Source organism: Schistocerca cancellata, chromosome 1, assembly GCF_023864275.1.
Source record: "Schistocerca cancellata isolate TAMUIC-IGC-003103 chromosome 1, iqSchCanc2.1, whole genome shotgun sequence".
Lineage (NCBI taxonomy): Eukaryota > Metazoa > Arthropoda > Insecta > Orthoptera > Acrididae > Schistocerca > Schistocerca cancellata.
In genome coordinates this window covers 492,413,204-492,436,055 of record NC_064626.1, presented here as the reverse complement: position 1 = coordinate 492,436,055, position 22,852 = coordinate 492,413,204, and the positions used below count along the sequence as shown (strand labels likewise).

Sequence of the window (22,852 nt, the reverse complement as noted above, 5' to 3'; positions counted from 1 at the left end):
TGATTTCTTTAATTTGCTGTAGCCACTAATGCCAAGATTTCTGGTAAAATTTCTGACACAGTCTACTTCCATGATATTGAAGTTGTTTGTGTTGGTAGGGATAGATTCAGTTGTTATATTACATGATCTAATTTAACCAACCTTTCTTACTTTACTATACCCCTTAAATTATTTCTCCTACTGCCATCACGAAGTTGAGTGAGTGTAAACTATCTCAAAGTCTGTTCCATTTAAGAAGAAAAATTGTTATAAGATTTGTGAAGTATAGAAATTTAATGAAAATAACGAATGTAGTGATTGATTAAAGTTCATTATTAGTTAATTTTATGTGTTTGGCTGACAGTAAATGTTTTTGAGACTTTTTCAGTTATTTCTTTTCCACACTTACACACCATTTTCATTTTTTGCCTGTATTCTCATTGAAAAATCTTACGTCTAAGTGAGAGCTTGTCCCTAGATGTAGGATTTAAGTAGAAAATAGACAGTAATTTTGATACAGCAGGAGGCATCATGTACACAAAGTCATGAACTCCAAAGAAGCATTGTTTGGCAAATTTTTGTTGGCTTATGCATTCCCTAGTGTTGAATTGATAGAAGGCACTAGTAGTCAGAAAACTTTGGGCCACTTGTCTTTTCTTCAATCCACTGCCCATATCGATGGCACACCAAGGCCTTTGCTACTCGTAATACCGGCTGCTGCAATGGTACACTCACTATTGTTGTATTGGGTTGCTTCTGAAGATTAAAATTCCAAATAGTAGAAAATTGCATCGAAGCACACAATTCGTAATCTGACACAGGGTACAATTAACCAAATTATGTTGCTGTAGAAGATGATTTTAGAGATAGTTTATTTCCTATCTTCAAGTTTTGTAGCATGTAAGCTTTGGATCTTTTTCTAGTGGAGTTTCATACTGAGGATGTAGGGAAGTATGAAGAAGAATAAAAAAGCAGTAATACGTAATATTATGTAGCATAAAGTAAAAATAAATTAAGTGTGTAATTATAGTGAAATACGTAAAAATAGGTAATGATAAAATGAAGTATATCAGTGCTGGCAGTATAATTCTTGACACTTGCACTGTTCACGTGTGAAGGATAAGACTGTATAATTACATAAAATCCCGCACACTGTTTGTTAATGCTTCATTATTATAATCTAAATGTTTCAGCTCAGTTCTCGAAAGACAATCACAACTTTCTGTGCTTCTTTTATTTGAACATCACCTTCAGCAATGTCTTGCACATGTGAAAAAATACTAATTTACACAGTGTGTCTGGCCTCCTCATGCTATATTGTTAAATGGAATTGTAAACACAGTGAAATTTTATGTGCCGTTGTTTTGTTGTATTATGTGGTAGTCAATCTCACACTAACACGATTAACTAATGGATGAAATATTGAAATGTTGTATCAATTTCAGGTTGAAAAGTTTCAGAGTGGAAAACACCTTGGTACAGAGTTACTGAATTCTGCACAGGATATCTTAAGTACCCGCAGGGAAGTGAAGGAACTAATGAAGAGATGTGTAAAACTTGCCAAAAAGTTAGAAAAAGCTGTGCTTGAAGGTGCTACTGGCATAAAGGAGCAGCCAGAATTGTTATCAGATGGGTAATTATGTTCGCTTATCACTATCATCTTTTAAGAACAACTCCCAGGGCATCTTGCGAAAACACGTATTGCTAAATAAATAAAATACTCATAATTTCCAGAATCAGTTTCTTCTTTGAAGATAGAAAAAAAAGTAGTTGTGGTAAGAAAAGGGGGGGGGGGGGGGGGCAGATCACTTAGAACCGATGGAACCAATGTTATCACAATGATGCTTCATCAGCCTCTCTTAATTTCTCTTTTTACAGAGTCAACCACTTTCTTTCAATACAGCGGTCTGGCTGAATTGCACAAATCTTAAAAAGTATATTTTCCCCTTACATTTCCCTGCATTGTAAACAAAAATGTGGAAAGACAGATACTTACTGCAGCTGATTGATACACAGTGCATAGGCATGTCTAGCTGCACAAAATATTGCACCAGGTTTCAAGTAAGCTTGTATTCTTTTTTTGTTTTAAATGCTCATACTTTCAAACATCTAAATGCACTCCCCTAGGGCTGTGAGAAAATATTTGTATTACAGACCTGTCCCTCTCATTCTGAGGTCTGGGTGACTTGCCCTTTCTCGTTTAATAGCCACCAACCTATTTATTTGTTTTATTTACATGTCAAGTTCTGTAGGACCAAATTGAGGAGCAAGTCTCCAAGGTCATGGAACATGTCAGTACATGATATTATAGCATAAAAGTAATAACAGATAAAAATAAAATGTTTATGAAGCAAAAAAAGTCAAGCCATAAGTTTTAAGTTCACGCAATCAACAATATAACATAAAAATCAGCTTAATTTTTCAAGGAATTCCTCAACAGAGTGACCCATGAGGAAACTCTTCAGTTTCGACATGAAAGCACGTGGGTTACTGCTAAGATTTTTGAATTCTTGTGGTAGCTTATCGAAAATGGGTGTAGCAGTGTACTGTACACTTTCCTGCACAAGAGTTGAGGAAGTCCAATTCAAATGCAGGTTGGATTTTTGCCAAGTATTAACTGATTGAAAGCTGCTTATTCTTGGGAATAAGCTGATATTGTTAACAAGAAACAGTAGTGAAGTGTATATATATATATATATATATATATATATATATATATATAATAGAAGGAAACATTCCACGTAGGAAAAATATACCTAAAACAAAGATGATGTGACTTACCAAGTGAAAGTGCTGGCAGGTCGACAGACACACAAACGAACACAAACATACACACAAAATTCAAGCTTTCGCAACAAACTGTTGCCTCATCAGGAAAGAGGGAAGGAGAGGGAAAGACGAAAGGATGTGGGTTTTAAGGGAGAGGGTAAGGAGTCATCCCAGTCCCGGGAGCGGAAAGACTTACCTCAGGGGGAAAAAGGGACGGGTATACACTTGCACACACACACATATCCATCCACACATATACAGACACAAGCAGACATATTTAAAGACAAAGAGTATGGGCAGAGATGTGAGTCGAGGCAGAAGTGCAGAGGCAAAGATGTTGTTGAATGACAGGTGAGGTATGAGTGGCGGCAACTTGAAATTAGCGGAGATTGAGGCCTGGTGGATAACGGGAAGAGAGGATATATTGAAGAGCAAGTTCCCATCTCCGGAGTTAGGATAGGTTGGTGTTGGTGGGAAGTATCCAGATAACCCGGACGGTGTAACACTGCGCCAAGATGTGCTGGCCGTGCACCAAGGCATGTTTAGCCACAGGGTGATCCTCATTACCAACAAACACTGTCTGCCTGTGTCCATTCATGCGAATGGACAGTTTGTTGCTGGTCATTCCCACATAGAATGCATCACAGTGTAGGCAGGTCAGTTGGTAGATCACGTGGGTGATTTCACACATGGCTCTGCCTTTGATTGTGTACACCTTCTGGGTTACAGGACTGGAGTAGGTGGTGGTGGGAGGGTGCATGGGACAGGTTTTACACCGGGGGCGGTTACAAGGGTAGGAGCCAGAGGGTAGGGAAGGTGGTTTGGGGATTTCATAGGGATGAACTAAGAGGTTACGAAGGTTAGGTGGACGGCGGAAAGACACTCTTGGTGGAGTGGGGAGGATTTCATGAAGGATGGATCTCATTTCAGGGCAGGATTTGAGGAAGTCGTATCCCTGCTGGAGAGCCACATTCAGAATCTGATCCAGTCCCGGAAAGTATCCTGTCACAAGTGGGGCACTTTTGTGGTTCTTCTGTGGGAGGTTCTGGGTTTGAGAGGATGAGGAAGTGGCTCTGGTTATTTGCTTCTGTACCAGGTCGGGAGGGTAGTTGCGGGATGCGAAAGCTGTTGTCAGGTTGTTGGTGTAATGCTTCAGGGATTGCGGACTGGAGCAGATTCGTTTGCCATGAAGACCTAGGCTGTAGGGAAGGGACCGTTTGATGTGGAGTGGGTGGCAGCTGTCGTAATGGAGGTACTGTTGCTTGTTGGTGGGTTTGATGTGGACGGATGTGTGAAGCTGGCCATTGGACAGGTGAAGGTCAACATCAAGGAAAGTGGCATGGGATTTGGAGTAGGACCAGGTGAATCTGATGGAACCAAAGGAGTTGAGGTTGGAGAGGAAATTCTGGAGTTCTTCACTGTGAGTCCAGATCATGAAGATGTCATCAATAAATCTGTACCAAACTTCGGGTTGGCAGGCCTGGGTAACCAAGAAGGCTTCCTCTAAGCGACCCATGAATAGGTTGGCGTACGAAGGGGCCATCCTGGTACCCATAGCTGTTCCCTTTAATTGTTGGTATGTCTGGTCTTCAAAAGCGAAGAAGTTGCGGGTCAGGATGAAGCTGGCTAAGGTAATGAGGAAAGAGGTTTTAGGTAGGGTGGCAGGTGATCGGCGTGAAAGGAAGTGCTCCATCGCAGCGAGGCCCTGGACGTGCGGGATATTTGTGTACAAGGAAGTGGCATCAATGGTTACAAGGATGGTTTCTGGGGGTAACTGATTGGGTAAGGCTTCCAGGCGTTTGAGAAAGTGGTTGGTGTCTTTGATGAAGGATGGGAGACTGCATGTAATGGGTTGAAGGGTTACATGCAGTCTCCCATCCTTCATCAAAGACACCAACCACTTTCTCAAACGCCTGGAAGCCTTACCCAATCAGTTACCCCCAGAAACCATCCTTGTAACCATTGATGCCACTTCCTTGTACACAAATATCCCGCACGTCCAGGGCCTCGCTGCGATGGAGCACTTCCTTTCACGCCGATCACCTGCCACCCTACCTAAAACCTCTTTCCTCATTACCTTAGCCAGCTTCATCCTGACCCACAACTTCTTCGCTTTTGAAGACCAGACATACCAACAATTAAAGGGAACAGCCATGGGTACCAGGATGGCCCCTTCGTACGCCAACCTATTCATCGATCGCTTAGAGGAAGCCTTCTTGGTTACCCAGGCCTGCCAACCCGAAGTTTGGTACAGATTTATTGATGACTTCTTCATGATCTGGACTCACAGTGAAGAAGAACTCCAGAATTTCCTCTCCAACCTCAACTCCTTTGGTTCCATCAGATTCACCTGGTCCTACTCCAAATCCCATGCCACTTTCCTTGATGTTGACCTTCACCTGTCCAATGGCCAGCTTCACATGTCCGTCCACATCAAACCCACCAACAAGCAACAGTACCTCCATTACGACAGCTGCCACCCATTCCACATCAAACGGTCCCTTCCCTACAGCCTAGGTCTTCGTGGCAAACGAATCTGCTCCAGTCCGCAATCCCTGAAGCATTACACCAACAACCTGAAAACAGCTTTTGCATCCCGTAACTACCCTCCCGACCTGGTACAGAAGCAAATAACCAGAGCCACTTCCTCATCTCCTCAAACCCGGAACCCTCCACAGAAGAACCCCAAAAGTGCCCCACTTGTGACAGGATACTTTCCGGGACTGGATCAGATTCTGAATGTGGCTCTCCAGCAGGGATACGACTTCCTCAAATCCTGCGCTGAAATGAGATCCATCCTTCATGAAATCCACCCCACTCCACCATACACCAACAACCTGAAAACAGCTTTTGCATCCCGTAACTACCCTCCCGACCTGGTACAGAAGCAAATAACCAGAGCCACTTCCTCATCTCCTCAAACCCGGAACCCTCCACAGAAGAACCCCAAAAGTGCCCCACTTGTGACAGGATACTTTCCGGGACTGGATCAGATTCTGAATGTGGCTCTCCAGCAGGGATACGACTTCCTCAAATCCTGCGCTGAAATGAGATCCATCCTTCATGAAATCCACCCCACTCCACCAAGAGTGTCTTTCCGCCGTCCACCTAACCTTCGTAACCTCTTAGTTCATCCCTATGAAATCCCCAAACCACCTTCCCTACCCTCTGGCTCCTACCCCTGTAACCGTCCCCGGTGTAAAACCTGTCCCATGCACCCTCCCACCACCACCTATTCCAGTCCTGTAACCCGGAAGGTGTACACAATCAAAGGCAGAGCCACGTGTGAAAGCACCCATGTGATTTACCAACTGACCTGCCTACACTGTGAAGCGTTCTATGTGGGAATGACCAGCAACAAACTGTCCATTCGCATGAATAGACACAGGCAGACAGTGTTTGTTGGTAATGAGGATCACCCTGTGGCTAAACATGCCTTGGTGCACGGCCAGCACATCTTGGCACAGTGTTACACCGTCCGGGTTATCTGGATACTTCCCACTAACACCAACCTGTCAGAACTCCGGAGATGGGAACTTGCCCTTCAGCATATCCTCTATTCTCGCTATCCGCCAGGCCTCAATCTCCGCTAATTTCTAATTTCAATCTGCCGCCGCTCATACCTCACCTGTCTTTCAACATCATCTTTGCCTCTGTACTTCCGTCCCGACTGACATCTCTGCTCAAACTCTTTGCCTTTACAAATGTCTGCTTGTGTCTTGTATGTGTGGATGGATATGTGTGTGTGTGCGAGTGTATACCTGTCCTTTTTTCCCCCTAAGGTAAGTCTTTCCGCTCCCGGGATTGGAATGACTCCTTACCCTCTCCCTTAAAACCCATATCCTTTTGTCTTTCCTTCTCCTTCCCTCTTTCCTGATGAGGCAACCTTTGGTTGCGAAAGCTAGATTTTGTGTGTATGTTTGTGTTCGTTTGTGTGTCTGTCGACCTGCCAGCACTTTCATTTGGTAAGTCACATCATCTTTGTTTTTAGATATATTTTTCCTTCGTGGAATGTTTCCTTCTATTATAACTATATATATATATATATATATATATATATTGGATATGTGTGTGTGTGTGCGCGACTGTATACCTGTCCTTTTTCCCCCTAAGGTAAGTCTTTCCGCTCCTGGGATTGGAATGACTCCTTACCCTCTCCCTTAAAACCCATATCCTTTTGTCTTTCCTTCTCCTTCCCTCTTTCCTGACGAGGCAACCGTTGGTTGCGAAAGCTAGAATTTTGTGTGTATGTTTGTGTTTGTTTGTGTGTCTATCGACCTGCCAGCGCTTTTGTTTGGTAAGTCTCATCATCTTTCTTTTTAAATATATTTTTCCCACGTGGAATGTTTCCCTCTATTATATATATATATATATATATATATATACTTAAAAACAAAGATGATGTGACTTACCAAATGAAAGTGCTGGCAGGTCGACAGACACACAAACGAACACAAACATACACACAATATATATATATATATATATATTTAAAAAGAAAGATGATGAGACTTACCCAACAAAAGCGCTGGCAGGTCGATAGACACACAAATAAACACAAACATACACACAAAACTCAAGCTTTCGCAACAAACTGTTGCCTCATCAGGAAAGAGGGAAGGAGAGGGAAAGACGAAAGGATATGGGTTTTAAGGGAGAGGGTAAGGAGTCATTCCAATCCCGGGAGCGGAAAGACTTACCTTAGGGGGAAAAAAGGACAGGTATACACTCGCGCACACACACACATATCCATCCATACATACAAGACACAAGCAGACATTTGTAAAGGCTCAAACTCTTTGCCTTTACAAATGTCTGCTTGTGTCTTGTATGTATGGATGGATATGTGTGTGTGTGCGAGTGTATACCTGTCCTTTTTTCCCCCTAAGGTAAGTCTTTCCGCTCCCGGGATTGGAATGACTCCTTACCCTCTCCCTTAAAACCCATATCCTTTCGTCTTTCCCTCTCCTTCCCTCTTTCCTGATGAGGCAACAGTTTGTTGCGAAAGCTTGAGTTTTGTGTGTATGTTTGTGTTTATTTGTGTGTCTATCGACCTGCCAGCGCTTTTGTTGGGTAAGTCTCATCATCTTTCTTTTTAAATATATTTTTCCCACGTGGAATGTTTCCCTCTATTATATTCATATATATATATATATATATATATATATATATTTAAAAAGAAAGATGATGAGACTTACCCAACAAAAGCGCTGGCAGGTCGATAGACACACAAATAAACACAAACATACACACAAACATAATGAGGATCACCCTGTGGCTAAACATGCCTTGGTGCACGGCCAGCACATCTTGGCACAGTGTTACACCGTCCGGGTTATCTGGATACTTCCCACTAACACCAACCTGTCAGAACTCCGGAGATGGGAACTTGCCCTTCAGCATATCCTCTCTTCTCGCTATCCGCCAGGCCTCAATCTCCGCTAATTCCTAATTTCAATCTGCCGCCGCTCATACCTCACCTGTCTTTCAACATCATCTTTGCCTCTATACTTCCGTCCCGACTGACATCTCTGCTCAAACTCTTTGCCTTTACAAATGTCTGCTTGTGTCTTGTATGTATGGATGGATATGTGTGTGTGTGCGAGTGTATACCTGTCCTTTTTTCCCCCTAAGGTAAGTCTTTCCGCTCCCGGGATTGGAATGACTCCTTACCCTCTCCCTTAAAACCCATATCCTTTTGTCTTTCCTTCTCCTTCCCTCTTTCCTGACGAGGCAACCGTTGGTTGCGAAAGCTAGAGTTTTGTGTGTATGTTTGTGTTTATTTGTGTGTCTATCGACCTGCCAGCGCTTTTGTTGGGTAAGTCTCATCATCTTTCTTTTTAAATATATTTTTCCCACGTGGAATGTTTCCCTCTATTATATATATATATATATATATATATATATATGAAGAAAGATGATGAGACTTACCAAACAAAAGCGCTGGCAGGTCGATAGACACACAAACAAACACAAACATACACACAAAATTCAAGCTTTCGCAACAAACTGTTGCCTCATCAGGAAAGAGGGAAGGAGAGGGAAAGACGAAAGGATGTGGGTTTTAAGGGAGAGGGTAAGGAGTCATTCCAATCCCGGGAGCGGAAAGACTTACCTTAGGGGGAAAATAGGACAGGTATACACTCGCGCACACACACACACACACACATATCCATCCACACATACACAGGCACAAGCAGACATTATATATATTTATATATATTGAGAGGCCAGTGACAAAATACCTAGACTAATGAACAGGGGTCAACAAGAGGTTTGCAAACTTACACCACTTACTGCCCGAACCGCCCATTTCTGAGCCAAAAATATCCTTTTATAATGGGAAGAATTACCCCAAAATATAATACTATATGACATATGTGAATGCAAATAAGCAAAGTAAACAAATTTTCGTGTTGAATAATCATTTCAGACACTGTTCGAATAGTAAAAATGGCAGCATTAAGTCTTTGAACAAGATCCTGAACGTTGGCTTTCCTTGACAGTTTACTATCTATCTGAACACCTAGAAATTTGAACTGTTCAGTTTCACTAATCACAAGCCCATTCTGTAAAATTAAAATGTCAGAATTGTATGTTAGAAACTGTGAAAACTGAGTGTTACTGTGATTTAGCATTAGTTTATTTTCTACAAGCCTTGAACTTAGGTCATGAACTGCAGTATTTGAAACCGAGCCAGTGTTGCGCACAACATCCTTTACTATGAAGCAAGTGTCATCAGCAAACAGAAATATTTTAGAGCTACCTGTAATACTAGAGGGCATATCATTTATATAAATAAGGAACACAAGTGGGCCCAACACTGATCACTGAGGCACCCCCCCCCCCCCCCCCAATCCCTCCCATTTGATTGTATCCCACGCAGACCTACATCACAGCCATTCTCAACACTGTGAATAATGACATTTTGCTGTCTGTTGTTCAAGTAAGTGGTGAACCAGTTGTGAGCGACTCCCTGTATTCCATAATGGTCCAACTTCTGGAGCAATATTTTGTGATTAACACAATCAAACATCTTAGTTAAATCAAAAAATGTGCCTAGCATTTGAAACTTTTTGTTTAATCCATTCAGTACCTCAAAGAGAAAAGAGAATATCGCATTTTCAGTTGTTACACGACTTTTAAAGCTGAACTGTACATTTGATAGCAAATTATGTGATATTAAATGATCAATTATTCTTACATACATAGCCTTTTCAATAACTTTAGAAAACATTAATGGCATAGGAATAGGTCTAAAATTGTCTACATTATCCCTTTCTATAAAGCGGCTTTAATCGTTCAAGAAACTGAACATACCTAAACGAAAAATTACAAATACGGCTAACAGGGCTAACATGTGCAGCATACTACTTTAATATTCTGCTAGGCACTCCAACGTATCCATGAGAGTCATAGTGTTCAGTGATTTAATTATTAACTCAATCTCCCCCTTGTCTGTATCACGGAGGAGTATTTCAGACATCAATCTTGGAAAGGCATTTGCCAAGAAAGTTATACGATTCCCTGTAGAGACTAAATTTTTATTTAATTCACCAGAAATCCTCAGAAAATGTTTGTTAAATACTGTACATATGTCAGATTTATCAGTAACAGAAATATTTTTACTGTGAACTGACTTTATGTCGTCGACCTTGTGCTGCTGACCAGACACTGCTGACCGTATGGTTTTAATTTTATCCTGTGAATTAGGTATTCTATTTGAATACTACATACACTTTGCCTTCCTAATACCACTTTTAAGCACCTTACAATACTCTTTGAAATGGACCACTGTACCTTGATTATAACTACTTCTAACATTTCAATATGATTCCCGCTTTGTTCTTCATGATATCCTTATCCCACTAGTCAGCCACCCAGAGTGCATTTTACTGCTAGTACCACGTTTAGAACATTCTAATGGAAAGCAACTCTTAAAGAGCCTGGGAAATGTGTTAAGGAAAGCATTATATTTGTCATCTATGTTATTGGAACTGTAAGCGTCCTGCCACTCTTGTTCCTTGATGAGTTTATTTAAACACACTATTGTCATTGGATTAACTTTCCCATATGGTTTGTAATTAAACTAGTGAAAAGAAACTCGTGTGAGTGTACAAAAATTTGCTGTAGAATCACCCTCACTACCAGCACTTGCTTCGCTCATACTGTGGCCCTTGAACATATTTTTGATGTCTTCTTTTGGCATGTAGTTGGTCACTACCTTTCAAGTATCAGAATAGGACTCTTTCTGCAGTGGAAAAGAAAGATGCCTGCTGATGATGAGTGAAGAGAGTTGTCTCCTGAATTCATCAAAGGGTACACTGGAGGTTTGTCATAAAGCAGAACCCAAGTCTTGCTTTAACATAGATTGGATTTCAAGCTCTTCACTTTTGGGAAGGTGGTCTTTCATGTCATCGTATAACTTGATGGTAACAGTCTGCCCTTCACATATTTCTTCTCTGATGATAAAGTTACAAAAGATGAATTTGATTAGCATCATTTTAATCTTTAATTTTACATCTTTTCTTAATGTTGACTTTGATTTTTTTGATTTTTCATAGGTTTGTTCACTCTCTGATGTGATGTTTTGCACAAGGGATTCTACTCGAATCACCACATTTATAACCACTGATGGAAGACATTAGGATGTTAGGATTACCCTCTGTTGTTTCAGTGAAATTTACTGTTGCAATCCATCTGCAATTCTTCATGTTCTTCTGTGAGAGTATGTGTTTAACATACCACGAAACCTCTTCATGTTTGGCAGGTTTTCAGATGTCTATTAGATGATGCTGTGGCGATATGGTCATGGCTCAGGATATCTCCATAGATTCTGCTTTTATATTGGGATCAAATAATATCAGGAGATAACTGTTATTTTGAAGAGAAAGTTAGATTTTTATTCAAACTGCATAAAACTACAGTGAAACAACATAAATTTTGTTTTACAATTGGGGTGGACGTAAATGATTTAATGAGGTACATGGTGTCCATTTATTTGTTTAGCATAGGGCACTGTACATCACATGAATTAATTCAGGATGTGTATGACCCGGGACAACCGGGAGATCCGGGAAAAACACGGGAATTTTTTCATCCGGGAAAAACCCGGGGATTTTTTAGAATTTCGGGAATTTTTCATTGTTTTAGTTGTCAGTTAAATTTTGTAACTTTGACTGGTAAGAACCAATACTCTGACAAAGACTATTACTTTATCTCGCTACTGCAGAATAATACTGCAGGAATAAAAAACGAAAGAGAGAAAAAAACAAAAATAAAACTTAAGTTGCAAAGGAAGTGCACCATATACAACAACAAAACACAGTGCTCATATAAGCGTCTGCCAACAGCAAAATGTGTCAAATGCTTTTGGGAGACTGCAATGTTTCACAACAACAAATTGCCTCCGATGAGTGTGACGTCACAACTTTTTACATGATTCGTTCGAGTGGTTGCGAGTAAGCTTATGCACATGTGCAGTTGAATTACGTACGAGTAGTACCTTCTCCCACTTTTGGCTACAGAAGTGTGGCAGTTAGCTATATAAGCAATAGCAGCAAGCAGCTAAATGCTATCCAGAAAAATTTTACTGGTGCGCCTAAGCTGCCAGATCCACGTATCCGCAACAGGCCCGGAACTAGGGGGCGGGAGCAAACCTGGGTACTGCCCCGGGCGGCAGTTTTGGGGGGAAGGGCGCCAAATTCATATTATTGAGGAAAAAGACCTTGTTTCACAAAGCGCCTAGCGTCCAGCGCACATTGGTCTATCGAGTACTCATATGATTTTGAACGCATCCCTGCTGGTTTTTGAATATTTTAAAACAAATTGTAAATTGATTTCTGAAAGAATCGTAAGTTCATTTTTGAATGTGTGCGTAGTGTATGTGATATCTCTGCCAGCAGAATCCCCGTCACATCTAAAAATAAACTTTCTTTCAGAGAAAAGGGGACGGGTCTATACGAGCTGAGTGAAATAAAGCCGAACGGGTGAATGCCAATCGCTGTTTATGTGGTTGATAAGGTTTGCAAATGGTCAGCGTTGTTATAACTACTAGCGAAATAAATTCGGACTGCCAGAGTGGAAATAAACAATTAACAGGAATAATATGCTACAATGATTGCGTATCGTCTCCTCCATGTATCCGAGAAAATGAAATTTTGACGGAAAATTTTTGACCAGACCACTACACCACTAAGGGCCAGTTGTACAGTCCCTGGCTAGCAGCCTCTAAAATTCTATTCTGGGAGCAGCGCGGAAAACGCGTTATACGAACACGTAATAATGCCTAACTGGAGAATAAATGCGGGGTAGCTAAACCAGTGATTGTGGCAGGGTTATTGAAATTAACCAAAGAATAAGTTTTGACACTGGCAGGAATAGTTACAGAATTAGTGCTGACAAGATTGTCTGTTAAAACGAGGAAGGAGAAGAAATGGGGACTCGCACAAATTACAGAACAATATGAAGATTCCAAATTTTTAAAAAATTTCGTACTACTACTTTTCGGTCTCATGCTTCAGAAGCGAGAGAGTATGAATGAAATGTGAAACTATTTCGTAACATAAAACTTTTTCTTGTAGTAGGCCTAATAGGCATTTGATATTGGTCATTGGTGAATTATATTCTGTCGTGTTGTAAAAATGACCATTTGTGCTAAAACAGTCTCGTTTATTTGGTGTGTGTAACAATTGCTGCAATATTGGACAGGCCTATTTCGTTTCATCTAGCAGTGACAAAATACACGTAATCAGATCGAGAAACCACACCAGTCCTGGGTACAATTTGTATTAACAGCTTTTCTAATATTAGACAACGACATTTCGTTTCTTCATGTAGCAAAACGTTGACGAACTTTGATGAGGTAATAGATTCTTTCCCAGAAAGGAAAGTACTCTATATAAAGCTGTGGCAATATTAGAGAGAAAAAAAGGTAGGGCTTAAGGATTGAAGAAACGTGTACTGTCTTGCTTGTCTCTTGTCTTTACTCATTTTATGTACCCTCTATTTAATTTTATATCACACAAAACAGCAATTTATTAGCTAATAGGCAGTAAAGACTGCAAATTTTCTGAAGAGTTCTTTTCTGCCAGTTACAAATAACCCCATCCAGTATTAATTGCGAGATCTTTTAAAAGAGGGGCAGGATGTCAAACTGGCCGACTGGAAGCAGGAGAGGCACCACAGGACATTTTAATTTCCACTGGCATGAATATAGTTTGATAGCACCCATTACAAAATATTACGTGTCTGAATTCCACAGAGCGAAATCAGAGACGTGCGATGGAAGAATGTTGTGTGAAGAGGCGTGGCACTGCACTTTGGCACACTTAAGACCAAGTAACATGTGTTAAGTTTCCCACGAACATATATGTTTTATGTATCAGACTCTTCAGAAAGATGTGCTCTACAAAATAAAGATATTTTTGAAGCGTCTGTTTTTTTTTTTTTTTTTTTTTTTTTTAATTTTTGGCATCCTACCACAAAGCTCGAGGGAGGGGAACGCCACTATCTAATATTGCCCCAGTTCGGAAATATCATAGATCCGGACCTGATGCACAGAGCAGTCTGAGTTGTAGTGGGGAGGTGGTAGTCTCCACGTGACCCGTGTTTACGTTAAGTGATTTTGCTGTTTCCTCTTCGTTTATTGCTCTCACGTCAAATGAAAACAAAATCGATTTCTGTGACTGGGAGCTATCAAGTGAATTAAAGTACATTCACATAATTATGGAAGGCCAAAATATGTAATTAGTTTCAGATTTGATTTTATTTCCACCTTTCTGACAGTCAAGCATTAATCGCCTTGCAGAACAATGAAGTTATTTTTTTCGGTTTGTTAAAGAAATTTGACTTTCTTTTCTGCCGAGGTAGTCAATTTATTTGAAACGAAGTGTTTAGTTCCACACTATTGGCTAGTTTCAACTGTGCGCTGCATTTCAAGTTCACATTTACATCCTCTAGCACGTATGGCATTGTGCCTTGATAAAGAACCAAACATGAGATAATACAGTACTGGTACTCCAAGAAAGTTTACATATGAATCTGACCACATGAATGTGCACTTTAAGCCGAATGATGCATTTTAGTAAAGTTCACAGAATTCCAATGCTGTAGGAGTATCCTCTAATGTCTTCAGTATGAGATTTTTACTCTGCAGCGGAGTGTGTGCGCTAATATGAAACTTCCTTGCAGAATAAAACTGTGTGCCCGACCGAGACTCGAACTCGGGACTTTGCCTTTCACGGGCAAGTGCTCTACCAACTGAGCTACCCAAGCACGACTCGCGCCCCGTCCTCACAGCTTTACTTCCACCAGTACCTCGTCTCCTACCTTCCAAACTTTACAGAAGCTCTCCTGCAAACCTTGCAGTGAGTCGTGCTTTGGTATCTCAGTTGGTAGAATGCTTGCCCGTGTAAGGTAAAGGTCCCGAGTTGGAGTCTCAGTCCGGCACACAGTTTTAATCTGCCAGGAAGTTTCATATCAGCGCACACACTCCGCTGCAGAGTGAAAATGTCATTCTGGAAACATCCCCCAGGCTGTGGCTAAGCCATGTCTCCGCAGTATCCTTTCTTTCAGGAGTGCTAGTTCTGCAAGGTCCGCAGGAGAGCTTCTGTAAAGTTTGGAAGGTAGGAGACAAGATACTGGCAAAAGTAAAGCTGTGAGTACCGTGCGTGAGTCGTGCTTCGGTAGCTCAGATGGTAGAGCACTTGCCCGCAAAAGGCAAAGGTCCCGAGTTCGAGTCTCAGTCGGGCACACAGTTTTAATCTCCCAGGAAGTTTCTCTAATGTCTTGTTTCTTTTATGACATAATGTAAGATCTTTTAATGTTTTACACATACGAACGTACAGGTTTCCTACGTCATCGTAGCTGCGCAAGCGCGGCGACGCCTGTTATCTGGCACTCTCTGGCAACTGTTGAAACGAATATATTTCTAACAGGTCGTGGGAAAATATTCCGAATGGTTGTTTGGAAAGCGTTACTTTCAAAGTAAATTTCGTTTTACCCTAGGTAAACTCTGTGCGTGAATATCCAATGAGTTTCTTAAAACACAGTGCGGTTGACTCTCATTCAAAAATCAAATCTTTGAGGATGACCATTTAGAATATTTTCGAGCCGAGAAAATCAGACATTTGTGTCGATGTTAAAAATTTTACTGATACATTTGTGAGATGTATCTTAAAGTGGAACACGTGTAAAAAAGATCAACATTATGTGTGAAAGCTTAGCTTCTCTTGCAGTTTATTAATCTGAGAGACCAATATTCGTTTCTTTTCTTGTAGCAACACTATGTATATTAATTTAAACCATTACCTTTTCCTGTTTGTGTGTTCACGCTACTTAACAGTGATGTTATTGGCTGACCATATCACATGTCCTATGCTCTGAATACCCATTGTCATTGCCTGGCAAGATCGCTGGACATGAGCTACGATTGGCTTACAGAAGCTCATTGATAAGTTTTACAGTTCTGAGGAAAAGTATACTGTTACTTAACACGTAAAAGTGTATTTTCATCCGGGAGAAAGTGTATTTTTAACCTGGAAATCCAGGAATTTTTTTTCCTCGTCCACGTATACACCCTGTAATTACTCGTAAAGAGTCTACAGTATGGACATTAAGAATGCATATAAGACGTGCAGGTTATATAGAAAGAAAAGAAGGATATACAAATACACCAAATATAAATAACCATAAAATGTATTAAAATATCCACAGCCAAATACCCATGTTATTAATGTATTCTACCACCTTTTTGGTAGCATGCAAGAATTTGGAGCAGTCTCTAGAGAAAGCTATCAGTGGGTAATTTTCAACTGTATGTTTTACAGTTTGCGTAGCTGCGTCACAGTCGCACTTGGGAGAGTCGATTCAGTGAGTCAGTACAGCTGCTGCCATTTGTTCATGTTCTGTTTAGAGTAGCCCAGATTTTGTAATGCTTGTCAAATCCAGATTGTGTGGTGGTGAGGCAAGGCATATTATTAAAGGCAGAGAGTGACTGTTTGGTCCACTATTTCCAGTGATCATATAAGCTGAATCAAATTTTCACCCAAAACTGTTGCACGTTTTAGGGGTTGACGCTAGAGTTCAGTCTTGTTCTCTCACTGCCGAGGATGCCATCATGAAATTGTAGAAGATGGTTGTTCTCGATCTTTTTGAGTTCATTAATGAGTGATTGCCCCTGTCACACATGGAGAGGACCTATTTTCCAGAATGAATTTTTCACTCTACAGTGGAGTTTTCCCTGAGAAGGAGAACTTCTGTGAATTTTGGAATGATGGGAATGAGGTAGTGATGGAAGTAAAGCTGTGAAGATGGCTCATGCATCCTGCTTGGGTAGCTCAGTTGGTAGAGCACTTGCCTGCAAAATGCAAGGGTACAGAGTTTCAGTCTCAGTCTGGCACATAGTTTTAATCTTCCAGGAAGTTTCAGGAGCTATTTTGCTTACTGCAGGTAGCCAATAGGATGGGGCCACCTTTATTATGTCTGTTATGTGGTGCATAGTTTGATTCAGTTGAACATCTGTCCAACTAGTGTGAGTACTGTTGAGACAAACCAATGCACAATATTCCACTACCAGATGGACTAGACCTAAAACTGAAGTCCATAACCGATGAAGTGCTTGGCAGGAGCTGACAGCAGTTTGTCATGTGCTTGGACATGTAAATAGCGCTGCCTAGTTTCTTAATGATTACTTACGGGGTTTTGTTGTCTTTCATAAGGTATCAGAAACCTTTTGGCTTCTGTGTTTTGATATAGGTTTTTCTGGACAAAGGTTCGTTATTTTATTTTGTTGCAGTTTTTGCCTCTTGATTCTATTGCATTGTCTCTGAAAGTTTATCAGAACATCACAAGAAAGCTAGATATTTTGGAACCCAAGAACTGTGAACATAAGTCGTGCTATCAATTTTTCAATTCGTTGTAAGTCGGGAGATAGTGAAATAAATGAAAATGCTATGTTTCCAAATAGTTCTAACAGATTACAATAGTTCATAGTTTCTTCTTCGTGACTTGTGTAACGACTTAAAATACAGTATTTTGATGTATAAAGTTCTTTATTTATTTGTGTGTGGTTGTACCATTGCTGGTTGCACAAGGAATGTAGAACAAGATTATGTTACACGTTTTTTTGGATGCTATAGTTGAGGGACTGTGAAACCACGAGTAGGCGACAAGATGTTAGATGTCAACAGTGCATCACATTTGTAGAGCTCAGAGGCTTACCCACACTGTAAAATGGAATCAGTAACAGTTCTAAAGCCAGAATACAGTGCTGGCATGGACTGAAGTGTTTCAGAGCACAGTGTTCAGCACTCATTATTGAACATAGGGGCCGCGCGGCTAGAGATACCATGTCACAGATTGCGCAGTCCCTCCCGTCGGATGCTCGAGTCCTCCCTTGGGCATGCGTGTGTGTGTTGTCCTTAGTCTAAGTTAGTTTAATTAGTGTGTAAGTCTAGGGACCGATGACCTGATCAGTTTGGTCCCTTACGAATTCACACACATTTGAACATAGGGTTCCGCAGCAAATGACACCTACATATTCCCATGTTACCCCAACAACATTCTCAATTATGATTGCTGTGGGTGTGAAATCATTGATAGTGGACGGATAGGTCAATGGAAATATGTTGCCTGATAGAAAATCAGATTTCTTGGTACATGTACATAAGGGGTTGCTTCCAGATATGCCAACACCATCATCCAGGTAAATGGCTGCTCAGAACGTGTACAGTTACTCAGATACAGGCGATTGTGAGCAGTATTATTGTATGCGACAGTCACTTGAGCTTCTATGGGACTGTTGGAACACATTTGGCATGCTATTGAGTGACAACTCTGCATATACAAATCAGTGACTCAAAATTTACAGAATTTCCACTTCCAAAGGCTGACTAACACACTATTAAGCAGGTAGTCATAATGTTTTGGTTCATATGTGTATTTCCTTTCTTGCTTAGTACAATCTAGAAAAAGGATTGTACTTAAAATCTATTGGTATAATGATCAACATAAAAAATAAAAAGGTTATGAGTTAACTACCAATTTTAAACTGAAATTTTTTAATCAATGTATACTCAGGTGATAGCCCATGCTCAAATGAGGTTGTGTGAACAGGTAATTAGTTTTGAACTTCGTTAGTTTAAAAGGGGAGTGAATTTTATTTAATTCGGACAGCAGGCAGAAGCATATTTTGGCACAGTTGGTAATAGCTTCAGTTCTCAGTGATGTACCTGTGTTATTCTGATGAATTAGCTTCTCAGTGAAGCATATGCTTCTTTTTAAATGGGATTTTGTGTTAGAATAACTCCAAGATTGATTTGTCAGGTAATAACTTTAATTCATTGTTGCAGTCTCAAGCTAACAGCTTATCAGATGGTTGGCCTAAACTGGTTAATGGTTCTACACAATCAGAAGGTCAATGGAATTTTGGCTGATGAAATGGGACTTGGAAAAACTGTCCAAATAATTGCATTCCTAGCACATCTCAAGAAACTTGGGATCGCACAAAATGTTCCTCACTTAATAATAGTACCTTCCTCAACTCTAGGTAAGAATTTCTTATTTTCCTGTTGAAATATCCAATCAGTCGAAGGGATCAATGGAAAAAAGTGCTAACTCACAGTTTAGTTATGATTAGAATGATCACTTTATCTTATGTGTTTTTTAGTTCACCACAGGCCAGCTACATTAATTTCCATATGCACCACTAAAAAGTGCTCTCTGCAATATTAATTGTTTAGTCGTATCATATTTATGTCTTTGGCTTTGAATTTTACCAAACATATTATTTGCAAAACCTCAAATAATGCTCTTAGAGGTTGGTACTTTCTTCCACCAATCCGTTCAATCAAAAATACTAAAAGAGTGTTCGTGTTGTGACTTGATGTGGCAGCAATTACTATTTACTATAAAGAAAATGTATGCCTAGCACAATGTTCTTTATCAACAATGGAGAATTAATCATCTGAAACCAGTGGCATTATTAGGATGTGGTATGAAAGTGGAATTTCATTTACTGCATCTAAGAATTTTTGTGCATATTGTAATGCAACATCAGGAAATAGAGAAAAACCAGGCATTATAAAGGGAAAACTCCATGGCAAGGCCTGTGAAGATATGTCTGACAAAGAAACTGAATGCAAATAGTGAAATGAAATGTTAAGAAATGCAAGTCAAAATATGGAGAATTAGTGATCCACCGATAAAGGAAAAGTTAATGCTTAATTCCTTGGTGGGTTAGTGTCAGCCTTCAAATCCAAAGATTCAGGGTGGTATGCAAAGAGTTTTGTACCAGTCACTTCTGTCACCTACAGAAGTAATTTGTTTATATTCATGTACATGTATTGCATCATGTTTTGAATTAAAGGTTTGTATCCGGCATATATGCTCGCTCAAATAGCTTGGTGTATTTATTTCCATGAAAAGTTGGCAGATGTCAATGTAGTCATTTTGGATGCTGAGTGCAATTGTGTTTGACTTCCTTCACATCTGTTCAAGCATCACATGCTCAAATAACCTGACCATCTGTTCTAAGGCTGTGTGAACACTGGTGGCGAAATTGCACAGTAAGCTGTTGCATAACTTTGTAAAACCTGAGTCGTGGGACTTGAGCTTGAACATTGCAGTCATATTCGACTCACTGTCTCATGTTTAGTTATTGGCATAATGGCTTCAACCTTTTATGACATTTCTTTTCTGCTGAGGCGAAAGCTGAGATGGTGTAAAAGCAGGGAAGAAATGAGCACATGTGATGCATAAAAGGAAAGAAGAATTGCCCAATGAACCAGATAAGTTTTACAGTTATTTTAGAATGACTCTGAAAACATGTGAGTACATTCTGACAAGTGTGGTTAGTCAGCATAATAACTGGAGCAACTTTTGGAAAAACCATATCTTCAAGTGATCATTTGAAAAATGAGGGAACTTCAAGAATTAAATGTCTAATTGGAGATTCCAGCAATGACAGATTCAAAACTGAATATTGTGAAGTTTTGTAAAAGTGGCATGATATAAAATATGGACATAGCTTTGAGTGTTACAATAAATTCTTTGTGTTGTTGACAAATATCAGATGTTGCAAATTATTTATGGTAGCACTACACAGCATACAAATTCTGCAATGTGCTACTGTGTAATAAAAATTACTTTCAAAATAATCCTGTTCATAATTTCCCCTGTAAATGGTACTAAAATGAAAAATACTCACTGCTTATGTTCATTTCTGTGGAAACCTCCCATTCATGCAGTTTTTTGCCACCAATCGTTGTGTGTGTGTGTGTGTGTGTGTGTGTGTGTGTGTGTTCTACTTCATAAGAAGGCTTTTTGGTCGGAAGCTTACTTGTTTAGCAATCTTTTTGTTCCTGTCTTTGACTCAACATCTCCACTATACGGTGAGTAGCTGTCTATTCACATACAATTGTTTGACCACAATCACCTTCAGAGCAGTCCGTTTTAGCTTCTTGACATGCCTCTCTTTGCACTGCTGCCACTGCTGGAAGATGAAAACCTCTTTTGGTATGGTATGCAGCTGCTCCATCAAATTCTCATGTCTTCCCTTTTTTGAAATTCTAGTTCCTGTCACAGTCATTTACAGTTTAGGGAAAAGCTATAAGTCACTTGGTGCTAGATCAGGGGAATTGGGAGGCTAACAAACTACTGCCACTTTGTGTTTGGCCAAAAAACTCTGAATTAATTGAGAACAACAAACAGGTGCGATATCGTGGTGAAAGTACCAACTGCCTGCTGCCCACAAGTCTGGCTGTTGTGTCTCTCTGCCTCATGGAGGCGATGCAGGACTTCTTGGTAGATATTCCTGATTGACATTAGAACCTTCTGGAGTGAACTCATGATGAACCATCACTGGAATCAGAAGAGACATTCAGCATGACTTTCACATTACTGTAGACCTGTCTCGGTTTTTTGGATTTCAGGAACGATTAATGCTTCCATTGCAATGACTGGGACTTTGTTTCCGAAATGTACCCATGAACCCAGTACTCGTTACCAATTATCACTATGTTAAGTTAGTTGGGATTACTGTTCACAGTACCCAGCACTGCCTGTGCAATCTCCAAATGAAGCTGATTCTGCTCAGTTATCAGCAACTTTGGCACAGATTTTGCTGAGATCCTTCTGAGGTCCAAATACTCCATTAAAACAGAATGAATTTATTCAATACTGATTTGAATCTCCTGCAAGTTCTCTGATCATGATTTATCTATCCTGTATCACCAGGGACATGCTCAATAGCAACCTCATTTGGAGACACTGAGGGCCTACCTGAACATGTTTCACACTTCACAGATGAGTGACCATCTTTGAAGCAGTTGTGCTCCTCCTTTGTGTGTTACACATTGTACACATTGCTTCATCCCCAAACATTTGCCAAATCTTGTGGACTGTTTCAACAAGAGAATCACCAAGCTTAAAACAAAATTTGATACAATAATGTTGTTCCACTTTTTCTGTAATTTTACCCACAACACAAAATCCGACAACTACCACTTACACATTTCACTTGTCACCAGCTAGCCAGTAACTGGTTTTTTCAGTCATGAAAAAAAAAATCAGGCACGCACAGTATGTGTGCCTACAAACATGGAGTCCTTGCACCCCTGCACCCCGATACCATTGTTGGTTTCAGCAACAAAAGATAAGGTCTGGTACTTTTTTCAAAAACTCTTGTAAAATCCCAGAAGGATGGCATCTGGTCACCGGTCACATGTTTACATACACAGTCATACTATTGATATGCTTGCAGTGTGAGCATTTCCGTTGTTATGCTTGTATTCAGATTCTTGACATGATACTGTGCAACTTTTGGTGAATGAAAGTCATATGACGATGCTTCCAGTGTGTCCACTCCTTAATCACTGTGGGCCACGTGATACGTTATCCACCAATGAGGTTGACCTATATTTAACCTGTATGGATGGCAGTAATGATGATGATCCACTTGATTGGTGGAAACAGAATAGTAGAAACTTTCCCAGCTTGCTGTTTTAATGAAAAGAGTATTTAATGTTTAGCCTCAAATGTGGCTAGTGAAGGAAATTAAATTGTGGCAGGGAATCTTATCCTGGATAGATGAAGTATACTTGAT

General features: G+C 40.2%; 1 protein-coding gene across 3 annotated transcripts in view; it reads left to right on the top strand.

Moving 5' to 3' along the window:
* Nucleotides 1-22,852, top strand: part of LOC126177843 (SWI/SNF-related matrix-associated actin-dependent regulator of chromatin subfamily A containing DEAD/H box 1 homolog) — a 184,239-nt gene that overhangs the window by 103,580 nt on the left and 57,807 nt on the right. For all 3 annotated transcript variants that reach the window (XM_049924487.1, XM_049924488.1, XM_049924486.1), the window contains exons 7-8: nucleotides 1,425-1,612; nucleotides 19,101-19,297. In XM_049924487.1, coding sequence (XP_049780444.1) covers nucleotides 1,425-1,612; nucleotides 19,101-19,297 — 385 coding nt within the window. The remainder of the gene's footprint in view (nucleotides 1-1,424; nucleotides 1,613-19,100; nucleotides 19,298-22,852) is intronic.